This window comes from Osmia bicornis, chromosome 7 (genome assembly GCF_907164935.1).
Source record: "Osmia bicornis bicornis chromosome 7, iOsmBic2.1, whole genome shotgun sequence".
In the NCBI taxonomy this organism is placed as follows: domain Eukaryota; kingdom Metazoa; phylum Arthropoda; class Insecta; order Hymenoptera; family Megachilidae; genus Osmia; species Osmia bicornis.
Window position 1 is genome coordinate 3,358,363 of NC_060222.1, and position 16,937 is coordinate 3,375,299.

A 16,937-nucleotide genomic window follows, 5' to 3' on the forward strand; every position below is an offset into this window, starting at 1 on the left:
CTATATAATTATCGTGGATTCGAGCTGTTTCTTTCTCAAGCATACAACAACGAACATACATCGCTTATACTATTTCTTCTTTTCCCTTTGTTTGCTTACTTTATTCTGTCACAATCGTTCAACGTGCAATCTGAACGGAAGAATTGTCGAGTTTATCTCGTAAATAGTACAAACAGTTAGTGGTCCATCATAGAAGTAGCATTTTTCTTTTGCTAAGAACAAGTATTTATCTATCAGAGCGTCGTGCTCTGTACTCCATGTTCGAGAAGCAGTTATTCAAAATCGACTTCCAAAAAAAAAGAAAAAAAGGAAAGATCCTCGAATAAGAAATATTCGCGATTTTCATTTAAAACCGATCCGTGGTGTCGGAACCCTTCCGGATCGGTTGCAACGTCGCTCTTCCGCCCGAGTTTCACGTTATATATACATATGCACACCACACACGCATACATATATGCATATATATACATATTAAATTACTTTATTAATCTTTCTTTACACAATTATTACAATTTATTTACTAGATGATTCGAAACGGCGCGACATGACGCGGTTAAGAAGAAATAAAAAAAAAAAAAAAAGATGATGAGATGGTTCTTGCAGTGGTAATAGCGAAACGATGACGAGTTTATAGTTCAAGACAATCATTTTTCCTTATCCCTCCTCTTTCTTTACAATCACGATAAAAATTCATCTGCACATTTATATATATATTTATACGTACGCAATTTTATTATATGTATGTATATATCTATTGGTATATATATATACACATACACACGAAATTATTTATACATATATATATAAATTTTCAGTATTTTACACGGCCTCGCCACCATCGTTTCTCCTTCAATTATCCAGGGTGTTTCAAAATATGTTTTGCTGTATTATGCACACGAGGGTGCAACATAGGTGTTTCTTAGCTAAGGGTGAGTGCAAAGGAAGGAATCTCTCTCCACTTGTCTTTGGTTTCAGGAGAACCCAGTGAGAGCTTTGGGAGAGCCTACATAGAGTAGACACTTGAACAAAGATTCTCAATTTGCCTAGCAGAAGTTTAAGTTGAAGATCGAAGATTTTATAAAAGAAAAGATACATAAAATCATGGAGGTCAAAATTTAAACGAAACATGAAATTGTCAAAGTGTTAAAATGATTTTGTCATTAACATTAAAATGGATCCCACATATTATGAAACACCCTGTTGTATCGTGCTCGACGAAGCCTTAAAAGCGAAACTAATAATGAAATCAATGCATCGGCGACTTGCTCGATCATTGATCATCTTCACTTCAATAACGCATCATTTATCTTTCTTCTTTCGATCACTTTCTTTATCTCAGCTGCGTCTCGATCAGCTGAAAAAGCACACGGGTAACCAGCACAAGCGACACACAATTGCCGCGAGATAAGATGAGAAACATTTAGAATCAAATCAAATCGATGAATTTCTTTATTAATAGAATAATTACGACAAATAACCAACAATCTATATTTCAAGCCGTGCATTATCGCTTCACGTTTATCGTTCATGCGCTCGAAAGCTCGTTCTCTTCGACGGCTAGATCGGGAACATCCGGTTCACTACCATTGAATTCATCGTTTCCGTCGGTCTGAAATATCGAAAAAGCAGCGCCACGCAAGTTTTTTCGATCTCTGTTCGATCACCCGTGTTCCCCTGTCGATCGACGATTACGTTAAATAATTATTTTCGCAAGTGGAAAATTGTACGTTTAAGCAGGTTCAATAATGGCCTGTCGACTGATCGTTTTTTAAGAAAATTGAAATTTATCTCTAAAGTAAATTAGAAGTTTCAAAGGAACGACCATTATTTCCTGTAAGAACGTAACAAACAATTTCTTCAGATTCTCAGGCGAGAAAATTAACACCGTCCGAAAAAAAAAAAAAATAATTCCACGATTAACAATAATTTCAGTTTGTCTTTCAATTAAAATATAACTTATGTATATATAAAAAAAGAAGAAGAGGACAAGTTCTCTTGTCTTCAGAGCACGATTATCCTCTTTATATCAAATACGAAACGCGTTTTCTTTCAGTGTTCTTCGACGGACTAGAGGGAAAAAAGGAAATCAAGAATTTATCTAACTTTCGTCTAGTAACGAAGTACATTTACCAGAAAAAAAAAAATTAAATGGTATTAGTTAATCGATTAAAAACTTAATTTACATCGTTATCAACATTCATAAAATTCTGAAACGAATGTCAAGGCTTTTTAACTTACTTCTTTCACTCACTCTCTTCCACACTCGCACTCTCTTCACCATTCTCTCTTTCTGGTCTATCATTTCTCTTTTCTTGTTTCTTTCCCTGTCAACGTTCGTCCTTTCGTTAAAAAAAAAAAAAAAAAAAAAAAACAGAAGAAGAGAAGAAAAGAATGGAACCGAAACAAATCGTGTTCAGACTCTCGTGTTCCATCGGCAGGCTGCCTCTCTTTCTTATACTTTCTTGCGACGCAATGATATGTAGAAATGGTAAAATGGCGGCTAATTCACGCGACATGCATCGAAGGTCCAGCTGCACAGGTTTTAGAGACTGTTTCGTCAGTTTACAAATGTACAAATCTCCTCGTACATTATACATATCGTTCAGTTACACAACATTTCCCAAGGACAAAAATCGTTTCCCTTTTTCTACCAACATTTGCCAGTCAAATATCTGAGGTACTCTGTACGACCGTTTTCTCTCCCTGGCATACAATATTTATCCTGTCCGTTTGCAAATCAATTTTCCCCCCTGCTCGTCGTCGTTCACGCTGACGCGACGTTGGAAACGTGCTCTTCCAGCGGAACGATCGACGATATTCGAAAATAAATCCCTGTCCTCCTCGACGGAGGTGGTTTCGTGTATACGTGTGGCAAGTTTCAGATACAGAGAATTGATCGTGTAACGGTATCCGTACGAATAGAGTATTACTAGCAGCAATAGTATCGGTAGGTACAGAGGATAGCGGATCCGAATCGTCCAGGCATGACTGATCCAGGCACGAAGAACGCGTGTCCGCGTGGTTCTCCCTTTTTCCACGGGTCTCTTTCGCTCGACAGTTGGTGTATATGTGTGTGTGTGTGTGTGTGTATGTCCGTACAACAGCCGCGATAATTCGCCTTACGATAAATAGAGATTGTGCACGCAAATACTAATGTGTGTTTCTCGCTGTGTACGCGCGTTTATGTACCGTTCGATTGAGATTCTCCGCGTGAAACGTAACGTGCGTGCCTATTTCAACCCTCTCCTTCTCTGCACGGTAGAATCTTGAACACAATATAAAATATCTGTCTGCAGTGTTTTCGAGCACCCCTCGAAACGAAACACCTGCACGAATTCTTTTCGTACACCCCATTAGAAAACGAGTTTCTCTAACTGGCCAAACGAAACGTTCCTGCGAGCCGATTTCTGTACTCTGATTAATTCTCGGTTTAGTCACCCGTGTCAAGCTGGCTTCATCTCTTTCGATCTCGCGCGGTGTGTGGTATTCAATTGATGAGAATGACGACGCAAGCGGCGTTGACGCGGTCTACACCGTATACTATATACACAGTGCAGATTACACATCTTCTCAACTAGAAAAAACTTCGCATATAATTTTTTTTGTTTGTTTCTTTATATATATATATATTTATATATAGCAATTATCGTTTAAAGAAGTTACGGGCCAGTTCCTATAATATTATATACACACTGAATTGAATTTTTTTTTTTTTTTGGCAATAAGGTGGCAATCAAGCGTTCGTACGCCACTGTGAGAGTCGTGTTTCCACGGCGAACCCGTTACAAAAGGGGACCACCATTCGTCATTCGTGTATCAAGCGAAGAAAGCTGAAAGACCACACGGTATCGCCATTTGCATCGAGTTCAATTTACAATCTGGGATTACTTGTATGTCTGTAATATTTGTTAAATGTGTGTATTTCTGTGTGAATGTATGTATGTATATAAGTGTGTACGCGGGGACATCCTCCTCAGAAGATCAGTTTCCCTCTTCTTGGTTCTCGCTCTCTACCGTACTTTTTAAGGCTAGTATCTAACACGTGAATTCTCGGTTTTCTTATTTTTTCTCTCTCTCTCTCTTGTGTGTGTGTATTTTCTGAATAATGGTAAAAATAGAAAGCAGCTTAAGCCATGTTCGACTGGCTAGGGTCTGTGTTCTTTGAGGTCGGTAGCGTGTTGGTGCTCACGTTATCACTAGTGTTACCGCTACACCCCGCGACCGGTTCCGACTGGCCTCCAGGATTCTCCGAAGTCTGCATGTACTTCGGCTTTAGGATCGAGTTCAACGACGGCTGAATTCGCAGCTCGTACTCTGTAAAGTTAAATAACGGAGGAAGCTCTCGGCCGTTCGGCAACCGGGTGCCCTGTTCTCGTAACTCGTCGAAGAATGGATGGGCACACGCTTCCAACGGTGTGATCCGTCCGGACGGTGTGTACTCCAACAGGCCAGCGACTAGTTCCATCGCTTCTGGTGGCGTGCGTGCCCTGAACACCTGAAATCATCACGATCCTACTTTAGTCATATTCCTCGCAAAACAACCATCCTTAGTTTAGATTTGTGTCTCAAGATTGATGTTCTTCTCGTACAAAAAGATTATAGCAGGGACAACCGATTTTGGCTATTGAGAAGATGAATCTTATGTGTTAAATCAGTGATGGACAAACTACGGCCCATCGCAGATTTTAAAATTATTGCGCTTATTACGGTTTTTAATAAATTATATTGGCCAGATAAAACTTTTTCTTTTGTCCTTTGGCCCATTCCTAAAAAAGTTTGCCCATCACTGTGTTAGACTATGATCGATTTGCGATGAAACGACCTTGGGTAGTCAAAATCCTTTGTCGCGGCTACAGGAACTCGCACTGCGACACAGAGACTGTGTGAAATCCTATGAGAAAGCGATAAAGTGACAGCAACACGTTCCGCATAGTATCGTTCTAGTTCATACAAGAGAAATGCATTAGATGTATTACTGTAGTATTAGTAATATGAGATGCTCGGTTCTGAAACTTATTCCGGTGCATAGTTGATCATCGATCGTGTCTGACGCTTTCCTTTAATAATAATCATATCTTACTTAGAGAATAGAATCCCAGATGAGGAGTTCATCTTTGACATAACACCATCAATAAAAAGAGTAACTGGGATACTTGGTGTTCAGATAAAAAACATAAACGACTAAGGAAAAATAAACTTAGGTCTAACAGAGATAGTCACAGTTTCTAACCCCTTTTGTATAAAAAAAAAAAAACATTGAATCAACAAATGAATCATCGCCAGAACATTAGAGTAAGTGATACATTGAGAGTTTGAGTAATCACAACAGATTTTGCGTGTTGGTTAATAAAAATTAGGATGAGGAATGAAGATGATGGTGGTTGATGCTAGAGACAGAATGGATTTATGGAACCAGGAATACGCTTGACGAAGTTTCCTTTTTGTTCAGAGATTGTCGTTCTTCTTAGCCATAATTGCACGTTATAATCCTGTTCAGATGCTGAAACTTTGGTTACATTGGTTAGTGATCATCATGGGACAAAGAGAAAGAAAATGAAAAAAAAAAGAAGAAGAAAAGGAAGTGATGTAGTAAACATTGTGTTTCAACAGGGACCACTTACTCTAATCTTTTGGTGCACCGTGGGACACTTTAGTCCACTCATTCGCTGAAGCATAAACTGTAACCACGAGTACATGTGTTGATGAATGTGACCATAGTCGATTGGTGTAGCAAATCCGTTCAGTTTGAAGGAACGAGATTGCACAGAACCTTACCACTCATAGATTTCCTTCTATTTCCCCGTGATACCGTTACCAGTTGCCTTATCATTTCTCTTTGCATTCTTAGGTCCTTGTTTTTTACAAGGGTATGCGCTCTGATCTGACCGTCATTCGCAAATTTATTAATATCTTTTTTTTCACTAAAATCCATCTGCGATGTAGAAATTCAGATCAACGCGCATTGCCCCACGCGTTAGCCTCCCTCCGTTAGTCACGAAAACGACGGAATATATACCACGAAGGACGTGTACGTAGTTACAGATTAGAAGTTCATATAGTCTAACTTTGTGTACACAGAGTACTATCGGCTACCTTTTGCCACGGATGTGCCTTGATTTGTGGGAACTTGAATTCCGTGTAGTTGGGGTTCATCTCGCGTATCTGGTCGCGGGTCGGTGTGCCGAGGACCTTGATGATCTCCACCAGTTGATCGACTCCGCTGTCACCAGGGAAAATCGGTTGACCGAGCAGTAGCTCTGCCACCACGCAACCTGCGCTCCATACGTCTGCGAACACAAAGTAGTATCTCTTCGTTAAACCTAGTTTACATTGATAGAGTAAGTGGTTGGGTAGAGTATTGAAACTAATCGTTGGTAGAGCAGAGTGGGACAGCACTGTGATAGAGTAACATCATCCCTGGCCTTCTACCACTCTGATCTACTACTAGTGTACTCTATCAGTTGCTCTATCAATGTTAAGTTAACCTTACAGCTAGCTGTTGAGTTAGAGTGAGTAGAGTAATTCTACTACTTGCCTTCTTCAAGGTATTAACACTAGAATGTTCTATCCATGTAACTTAGACTTAAAGGTAGAATTAGAATGAGTTAGCAATGCGATCAAGTAACTCTATCCACTTACATTCTCTCATCCAATATATTAGAATTTAGGGAAGTGGAAAAGAGGAAGAATAGCAGGATAACTTTGTGTCGAGTCCGTCAGTGGTCTCACCACTTATCCGAAGCCTTACCAATTTTTGTGGTGTAATCGATGGCACCAAAGATGAGCTCAGGCGCGCGATAGTAACGACTGCAAATGTAAGACACATTGGGCTCGCCTTTGACCAGGTGTTTGGCCGAACCGAAATCACAGAGCTTCAGGACACCGGATTCTGGGTCCAACAGTAGGTTCTGTGGCTTGATGTCCCTGTGGCAGATACCCAACGAGTGGATGTACGCCAGAGAACGGAACAGTTGGTACATGTACAACTGGAGGAAAATAAAAGAAACGTATTAACATCAAGTTCGAACAATAATATCATGAAAAGTAACGATTCTGATGAAAGAACACTATGACAGAGACGTTTCGATGACTTCGCACATTGGTACCGTTTACTTTTTCACGCAACAAATACTTTTTACTGTTTATAAAAGCAATTTAACCAGTTTCAGTGTACCCAGAACTTACGTAACGAATCAAACAGCAGATGGTACGAAACAAAGTTAAATAACAGTATCAACGAGTTCAATAAAGAAAAACGTGTGTGTCTAACACGTGAGAATTTGATAAAATCACTTCTGCGGATCAGACGGTTATGTGTCATCTTAGGATCAAGAATCATTATTTTTAGCAGCTTAAGAAATAAATTATCTTTCGACTCACCTTGATGAAATTGATCGGTATGGTCTGCTTGCTTTTGTTATAATGCCGAGCGACTTTATACACGGTCTCGGGTATGTACTCCAACACTAGGTTCAGATAAACCTCGTCCTTCTAAAAGAAATTTGCAATTACGATCGTTAATAAAAGGTTGCGTTCAGCTCGATCCTCGTGCAAAGTGTGCGTTCCTCAAAGGCGCACGATCCACAAGCAAATTATGCCTCTAGTTTAACGCGTACGGTGGATTTAGCGCGAATTACGTATGCAATAAGTTTACGTGTGAGGTACCTTTGAAACGCAAACACACAACTTCACAGGATTATCTTCTATTAACTAGCGAAGCTGCGTTTAGCTAGTATAGTCGAGGCCGAAGATTTTGGCTCAATATTAGAACTTAGCAAGTACTTTGACTTTATAATCAGGCTAGAGAAAATTTAGAATCAAATTGCATATATTTCTTATACTACTTTCAGCTTCTCACTATCATTTGAATCGCAGAAATTTAACGCTTTATCATTTGGATAATTGTTTCCTTTGAGAAATTATCCTGCTGTTCATCCCTTTGATTAACCCTTTCGTGGCAACCAATGGAAACAACGAAAATTCAATTCTTTTATTTTCTGATAGAACGTTCAACTTCTTTAAGTCATAGTAATAGTGCAATTTTTTTTTTTTTGCTTTTTCAAACTCCAATTGTCAATACAATTTACAGGAATTAATAAAAATATTTCATGCAACAATTTGTTTTGTTCCAAACCTGCTACTCTCATTCACAACATCCAGAATGTAATTAAGACACATACGTCGGGTACAATTTCTCGTACTTAATTACTTAGTAGTAACATTATGGGCCTTTTCAAATTAATATATTTATGTCACTTTTAAATGGATTTATGGTTAATCGACACGTTGAGTGCCATATGGAACGAATGGAGAAAATTCTACCACCTCAATTGAAAACATAGAATCCACCCAGCGATCCATCCGGCATTGAACGTGTCAATCGAAGAGAATAATTCGCTAGAAATAAAAATTACAAACAATCTAAACTTGAAAACTGAAACGGACTGAACGACTATAAACGCAAAGATCATCGATAAACACCTAAAGCATGAATTAAAGTCCAGTAATGTTCAAACTTGCACGTGTGTGACTTAGATTATATCTCGTCGATGCGTTTTTGGGGGAAAAATGTCAAGATATCCGCATCCGAATAAAAGGAAGCCATATTTTTTTTTTTTTTTTTTTTTTTTTGATTTCAAGAAACGTCGATGGACATTTTTCTTTCGTCATCCATTATTGAACAGGTTCCATGTAGTATTTTTCAATGCTTTCCATAAATGTTGGAGGCTGCGTAGTTACCGCACATATGGGAAAAGTTGACGACCAGTAGATCAACTACAAAGTCTTAAGAAAAAACAGAATTAATTCGTTCGCGAAAGGGTTGACGCACTAAGAGGATACGTGAGCACGGTCGTAACGATGGAAGGTAGAGTTGCCGGGAGAAATGCGACATCGAACGATCAAAATCTTCGGCCACGTCTATAATTTGTAGACTCGGATATAGTGTTCTACAGGTCGTGTACATCGACGATTCGGACGTTAAAACGAGAGATCACACGTCTCTTGTCGTTCATCGGTCCCATGTGCAAGCGATAATGCCTAATTTGTATTTAGGGTAAAAGGACTCTCCGTCAAACTACTGGGTTCGCTTCTTGTTCACTTACGTCCACGTGAAAAACTGGATTAGTCGCGTTTAAGATGTTCTACAAAATAACACAACAACGTAGCATGCATTAAACTGACAACGAATAAAGTTGGTCCGTTTACACGTGTAACAACCATTGATCAAGGAACATCTGATTGTTGCTACTCGTAAACGTTTGTATACAGGAAAATAAATCCTGAATTAATTGTGAAACGTTTTCATCGACCAATTACGTTGCACGAATAGTCGTATGCGAAAAAATTTCGAGCCGAGTTTCAAACATTGCAGGTGGAATTGTAATATTTACCTTATCACCGCTGGAATAAAAGAAGTATTTCAGTTTCACGATGTTGCAGTGTTCGATACGTCGCATTATTTGTAATTCTCTATTCTGTAAACAGAAAACGAAGACACCGTTTGAAAAATTATCGTCCGAAGAGATTAGTATTTGGTTCAGGTTTCTGGGTCATCGTTCGTCAAATACAATAATCTTTTAAGATAAAAATTAAATAGGATTGATATAATAAAATTTATCGAACGAACCGTCTGAGAAAATTCATTGATTATTTTTTCGTACCTTAAATCGTTTGTCTTGGAGAACCTTCTTGATGGCGACCAGTTCCTCCGCGTCACAAAGTTTCGCTAGGTACACGACACCAAAACTTCCATTACCGATCACTTTAGTGTCTGTGTAGGAGATTTCCTGGGGGCGGTCTGGACCACCACCTGGTGTAGCCACCACTGTCGTGACTTTGTTGCCATCTCTATCTGCATTATACATCACACCGCCCATAGAAACAATCGAAAACCATCATGGTAAAGTACGATGAAAGTAAGAAGTATAAAGAGTACTAATAAAGAGAAGATTTAAAAAAAAATGCAGCTATTCAATTTTATTGGAAGCAATCAATTTAAAAGAATATCTATCATGCTTAGGAACCAGAGATAATATTAGGTGTAGAAATTAATTCGGTGCTTTTAGCATTACTCCATTTTAATCACTATTTTACATTTCAATATTTTTCTTCAATTAAAATAAAGAAGAAGCACCGAATTCATTTCTACACCTAATAATATTATAAACATTGTAAAATTAGTAAGATAGAATTAATTAATTTAGATTCTAAGAAGCTTGTATATTTAAAAAAAAAAAATACTGTTAAGAAGGATTAAGGTTTTAGGAAGAAAAATTGTTATAAATGGAAGATCCACTAGCTTTTCCGGAAACTCTTAATTAGTTTGTTGCTATCAATGATCTGGAATTGCTCAAAACTTAAGGAGAGTTTGAAAGATGATCGAAGAAATGGAGAACCAAGTTTCCTGTTTTCCGCGCCAACCTAACACGTCATCCATCGAATTTTCGTTCTCGATGGATCTCGCGAGTCGAAGCTGCGAAATGCTTCAGGATGGCTGGCTATTTTCAGCCACGGTTCAACGAGAAGAAAACCGGTCCGTGTAAACACGGACCTCCTGTTAATCCGACGTTGCATCTTATCAAGGTTATCCTTGCACGTTGGCTAGCAATAGTCTAATAGCGTTTCATTTTAACAAATTTTCTTACGAGAGAAGCGCGAGAGAATTAGAGTCTTGTACGATACGGTTAGCACCATAATTCTATACTATAGTTGATTTTTGTTAAAATAATTTAAATAGTTGATTATAATTTCAAAAATTATAGAATTATATAATTAGTAGACACCCAAATGCAATGTAGGCTTTCCTGGGTTTCATTATGTTCTTTATGTAAGAGGTCCTAAGTTAAGTTCCCCTAGGCTCTTTTTAAGTTCCCCTAGAATTCTCCCAAGACCAAAGGCATATCTCCCAAATAATGGAAGACTCCTTATTCTGCATTTTCCCTTCCCAAAACGAATAGCTTACATTGTATCCTAATTGCCTAACTACCTCCTACCTTCTTTAGACAGGCGGTCCTATGTTAAGTTCCCCTAGAATTCTCCCAAGACCAAAGGCATATCTCCCAAATAATGGAAGATTCCTTATACTACATTTTCCCTTCCCAAAACGAATAGCTTACATTGTATCCTAATTGCCTAACTACCTCCTACCTTCTTTAGACAGGTGGTCTTAAGTTAAGTTCCCCTAGGCTCTTTTTAAGTTCCCCTAGTATTCTCCCAAGACCAAAGGCATATCTCCCAAATAATGAAAGACTCTCTACTCTGTATTTTTCCTTTACAAAAAAGCTTCAATTTCTCAATACATAACTTCCTATATCTCAACAATTAAAAAATACAGCAAAATACAATATTTGATGGAATAATCGTTCACCTAAATTTCTTTTTAACTGAAGAAACCTTAATTGCACGAGACTGTACGTGACCAGAAAGGGTACATAAAGATTGTATTTAGCCGTACGTCTAATAGGAGGCCCTTAGGTACGCGAGTGTTGAGAAGTGGGTCAAACGACGGCGATCTCTGGCAAGAGCGTCGAGTTCGCTTGGATCGGCGCCGGCTAAATCCAGCGTGCAACAAAAAGCGCAGCGGTGAACCGAGGATCCGGATGCACGTTAACCGGCTACCTTTTGCCGCGTTACACGCGCATCAGAGGATTCCCGACCTTTTTTCTACCTGCACAACACGACGTGTTAACCGTGTGACATTTTGCGGCCAACTGGATGACGCGCGGCTTTTATAATGGCCTCTATAACATGGGCGTACATACACGTCGATGAGCATCGATTTACTGTTAATTGTAAAAAGTGTATGGATTATGTAACTCGTAATAAATGAGAAAAGCGTGGAATATTTTTACATTTTCTTGAGGAAAATTAATTTTATAAATTAACATTATGGGTCGTCTTTGATTTTTCTGAAATTTCCCACCCAAATTAATTAATTTTTAGTTATGCAAGTGCCTCTTTTCGGCAGCCTTGATCGCGGAAAGTTTGAAAAGGTGTCATTGACGTATTTCAAATCGTTTCGCGGATTAACCCCGATCCGTGTAAAAAACGAGCTCCATCGATTCTTGATCTTCGTCCTCGGCACATCCAATTCCATTCTTCGTCTTAGCAGCCGTATAATATTTAAATGACATTACGAGAATACTTTCGCAATAACCGGTGTTCTCGTGCTACGGTGGCTATACGGGTCGAGTATGCACCATGAAGAACTCGCTCTTTCGAACGGGCATGCATATTTGAACAGTTGCAAGGAACTTCGATGGCGTAATCTTCGCGGAAAGTTCTGCGTGATCGGAACACCGGATGTGAGTAAACCTTGTAGAAAGAAAATTCAAATTTTCCATCGAAACATTATTTTTTCTTTTTTTTTCTCTTTTTTGGAGAAGAGTTGAGTAATCTAACTGATTATTCTTATCGATAAAGTAACTGTGTAACTAAAGAGAAGAAAAAAATAAAAGAATTACGTATCATTAGGGAACAATTAATCAGTGAAGAACACCTTGATGATTCACTCGAGATAATGAAACTATGTCATACGATAAAAACATTCGTGTCAGAAAGACTGAGAATCCCTGCACACGTGCCAAGAGGATAAAGATTGATCGAGAACACCTAAGAGGGCGAATTTAAACTTCTTCACTGTTTTTACCCTTTCTTTCTTTCTTTTTTACGTGTCGGAGTTGACGTAGCTCGTTCTTGACGAATGAAAAAATAAATTCACGTGGGCAGATGTACATAACAAAAATAAATATGAATAACAACGGATAAATGTCAGTGGGTCGGTGTATTACTTCTCGCTGAACAATTCTTCTTTCTTGTGTGTTTCGCGTTTCTAACCTTTCTCGGTTAAATGGCGCATCTTGCAGAAAATGGAGCATTCGATAAACATAGAGAAAATTGGCGTGTACATAAATTGACGCGATTCGAATTAACGGATCTCCGAATCACAAGACCGGGACGGTGTTTTTCTTGGAACAATCGTACCTCTCTGAATCCAAATGTCAGAATCTATTACGATTTTTAGAGAAATTATAACGACGCGTCTTTCTTGTAAAATTTCTACGTCTTACAAAAATATATAACGTTTCGTTCCGCGAAATTTTATTTTTCATTTCGCGTTACGTAAAATTTTGGGTAAGGGGTTAATATCGTAGGTTTGTAAAAAATTGCTGGCTCGAATGTTTTTTTTTTTAACTTGTCTAAAAAAAGAAAAAGAAACAGCCTGTTTTTGCCGGCTGATTCGAACGGAAAAAGCGACAAAAAGTATGCTCAGATATTGGATAACAAGACTGAAAATAAACCGTCGCCACTGAATAATTCGTCGATAGCATCCGAGTTCATTAGACTTTAAAATATTCCTGTCGCACGGGACGAAATTAAAAGTTATTAAAAGTTCGCACGGAAACGTCGCATACATTATTCGCGCTCGCCTCGAAAACATCCTGAAACCGAGTATCAATGTAGTGTATGATGAATGGGAGATTCAAGGAGAACGAGCAGAATCGCTGTTTTCGATCATCAGATAACTCATAACATATAAATGTTTCATTAAAACGCGCAGAGATCCAGTCTCGAAAAACAAACAAATTTAAATTTTATAATATAAATCACAGGGTACATAACTGTATTAAAAAAATAGAAATTTGATAAACGGAGAAATTTACTTGAAACAGAAAAGTAGCATAAGATGCACAAGGTGCGTCGCTGGATTTAAATTTAATAAATCATTGTCAAATGCATTTAAATTAGAATTTTCTTTTTCTGAACGAAGCATATGATCAGAAACTTAGAAAATTAAAAAATCCATATCAATTAAAGAAATAGTGTATGACGTATATGGTGCGTCATCGGTTTTGAGCTTAATAATTCATTTCCAAACGAGATCTTCGAGATTTTCTTAATTAATTTTTATTCCTGAACCATCTCAACACGCTGTACAAGCGTTTCATCCAAAATCTCCCCTAAATGATCTTTCGTCGCTGGAAACCGTGGCAACTTACGTTTCTTGCTGCTCAGTCGTCTCAGGAACTTGCAAAATTTTTTGTACGCCGTGTTCGCCTCTTTGCTGCTCAATTCCATCGCGCTCTTGGCCCTCTCGTGTTTCTGTTGCCCGGACGGGCAGAATTTCGGGTAACGCCAGTGTTGGCGTGGCTCTGACCAGTCCAGAGTAACGGCAGGTGCCATGACAACGATTAAAATCGTTCGAAATCACTCGATAATTACCGGTAACTATCGGCTCGGTGTATCGTTCGTGAAGTCGATCTTCCTAGCCAGTTTACAAATACCCCGGTCGCTATTTGGAAGGTCACCAACTAACTAATATTAACACCGTGTCAAGGATCTTGTACGAGAAATGTTTACTTTAGAATCGCTGCTCGGTCGGTCAGTTTTTCGACAACTCCCAAGATGGTGCCGGACGATCGTTTTCCATAAACGACACGTTCGTCGAGACGCACGGGCCGACAAACATCGGTCGTACACGAATTCCCACGTGTCACGAATCGTTAATCACCTTTTGCCGCCATCGGACACGCCGCGAATCCCGCAGCTTACGTGCTGCGTTCGACGATCACGCGATCGTTGTTCCTCTCTCATTCTCGATACCCCTCGCCCTGGAACACTGTCGAATTCCTGGTGACATGATTCAAGATCACCCGATCGATACACTTTCAATTTGGTATTATGGAGGTGCCAGGATTTTTACAGAAAAATGATCAATTTCAACCGAGGAATGTTTCGGAGCTGCTGTCCACTGTTCAGAGGCTGAAATGCAGAATAGTTTCGATCGGATGGTCCCTGGTCGATTGAAAAGTTCAAGTTCGTTGAATTTCGAGCGAACGGTAATGGAGTAGAGAGGCTCTTCTGGTCGATTAAGAAATTTCAATCTAGAGGTGTGGAGTTTTTATTTGAAAGGTCGAACCAGGTTTCCCTGTTCGATCGACGAGCTTAAGCACGATTTAGAGTCACTCTAGGGGAGGAGCTCTTCTCGATTAAGATGTCTCGCATATAAAACAGCCCCGGTGTACACTCGATTTTCTTGATTAGAAAATATCACAAGATTTAATAATCACTTAAGAATCTAAGAAATGCAAACAGTACTGAATACCGTCAGGATCGTACTAATTATTATTGCCTGCTCGAGGTTACTATAGTCGATAATAATAATAATAATCAAAGAACTTTGTACACATCCAGTATCACAAAAACAAGGCACAAAACTTTTTCAAGTTCCATAAGAGATTCAGAAGACTCTGTTCTGGCACTTTGAAGATTTCAACGTTTATCAACTTCACCGTTTTCTTTTTTTAATATTATGACACAAAGTGTTCCGTGAGGGACGGTTGATGGTTTCGTGGGAGGATGCGAACGAAACCGTTCACGTTTCGAGATCTCGGTCGATTGTGTCCTCCTGTTGAACGGAGCACAGCCACCTAGCCAGAAACGTTCTCGTTCCACGGCGTCTCGGCACGCGACTAAACTGAACGCGCCGCCAATCCTCGCGGAAGAATCACTCGCAAGAGGGGAGCAAGCGAGCGTGGAAGTAGGGAGGAGGATCTATCGCGGATACTTTTAGTCGCGAAAGCGAGCAACGAACGCTGAGATCGATCTTTGTTGAACTTGAAGAACCGCAAAAATTTGTAAAATTTATTCAAATATTTCTTAAACAAATGATTTTTTTCAAAATCTCTTTACATGGATGAATTTTTTATTTAAAATAAAAGGAATTGTGTATAAAAATTTTTTCTGTATAACAAATAGTTTCCCAGATATTTAGAAAAAGCTTTAAGGGTTGTCTTCACCCTTTTACATTGGACAATTGTTCATGAAAAGAAAAATATTTTTTGAAATATTGATGTGTACAATTTGCAAACACTTCGTGTACAACCCCTATCGATGTAATTAAATGACGAAGAGGAACCATTCATAGACACCTCTTCAATGAACAGGAGGAATTAACACGCGTTGCGAAAATTCAACAATTCTGATCGTTCAGTTTTTATTATCACTACTACAAAGAAGTGGTCTTATCATTGGAAGTTTTTTTTTTTAGCTTTAGTTCGTCCATCCTCGCGAACTCGTGGCAATAATCAACTTTGTATGCGCAACACTGGTGTTGCTAAATCGAAATATCTCGTAAAGTGTTTGTTTTTCGAATAACATCTCGAAATATAAAATAAGAATCGATCTTCCTTTAAAAATTTACATAAACTTAATTTTTTTTCTTTAAATGGTAAAATAAACAACTTCGTACGAAATGTTCATTAAGGCGTTCAAATGAACCACTCAATTAAAATTGTAATCTGTAATGGGTCGAAAACCGACGACGATGACGTGTAATCAAAGTTTGATGATTAGAGATTACTCGGTTCAAAACGTTTCCATGTAACCGGAATTGCTGTTAATTACCAGAGATTACTCCATCTGGCTGCAATTAAAGCTCCACAACCTCTCATTAACGTTATTTACATCTCAATTACATGGATTCTACCGTGACCCATATTTCGTTGAGAAATTGCAAAGCCAGACGCGATTACTGGGAGAAACCTTTCGTAGTTGCTAAAAGGATCAATGAAAATCGGTTCGTGTTCATTCACGCTTCGAAGAGAATTATTAATTTTCCATCGACTGAGTCGTTTAAATTTATCAGGATCTCGTTAGGATCTCTTATAATTTATTTAAGCACATTTGATTTGAGAAGACTGTTAGCATTAGAATCATCGAAAGCAATGGACTCGATCGTTGAAAGGCATTTGCCGGTGAACGGTGGAAGAGTATATATTTCATTTGCATGCAGTAACAAACACGACACGAGCCTGCGCGACACGAGAGGATTATTCATGATAAAATCTATTTATAGTAGATCGTGTCGTCAATGACGGACGTTACGTTGGATTAAGTAGAACGTGCTACTTTTGCCAAGTAGAATTTCGCGCCGA

General features: G+C 38.7%; 1 protein-coding gene across 10 annotated transcripts in view; it reads right to left on the reverse strand.

The window, feature by feature from the left end:
* Positions 1 to 465: 465 nt before the first annotated feature.
* Positions 466 to 16,937, reverse strand: part of LOC114872947 (glycogen synthase kinase-3 beta-like) — a 37,206-nt gene continuing 20,734 nt past the window's right edge. For 5 of the 10 annotated variants that reach the window (XM_029180768.2, XM_029180759.2, XM_029180777.2 and 2 more), the window contains exons 2-8: positions 9,663 to 9,853; positions 9,393 to 9,476; positions 9,105 to 9,143; positions 7,381 to 7,491; positions 6,749 to 6,986; positions 6,094 to 6,287; positions 466 to 4,495 (exon numbers count right to left, since the gene is read on the reverse strand). In XM_029180768.2, coding sequence (XP_029036601.1) covers positions 4,127 to 4,495; positions 6,094 to 6,287; positions 6,749 to 6,986; positions 7,381 to 7,491; positions 9,105 to 9,143; positions 9,393 to 9,476; positions 9,663 to 9,853 — 1,226 coding nt within the window. In that variant the 3' untranslated portion in view covers positions 466 to 4,126. Of the gene's footprint in view, positions 4,496 to 6,093; positions 6,288 to 6,748; positions 6,987 to 7,380; positions 7,492 to 9,104; positions 9,144 to 9,392; positions 9,477 to 9,662; positions 9,875 to 14,000; positions 15,475 to 16,937 lie in introns of those variants that run through there. The other 5 variants (XM_029180735.2, XM_029180716.2, XM_029180751.2 and 2 more) reach the window with 5 other exon arrangements.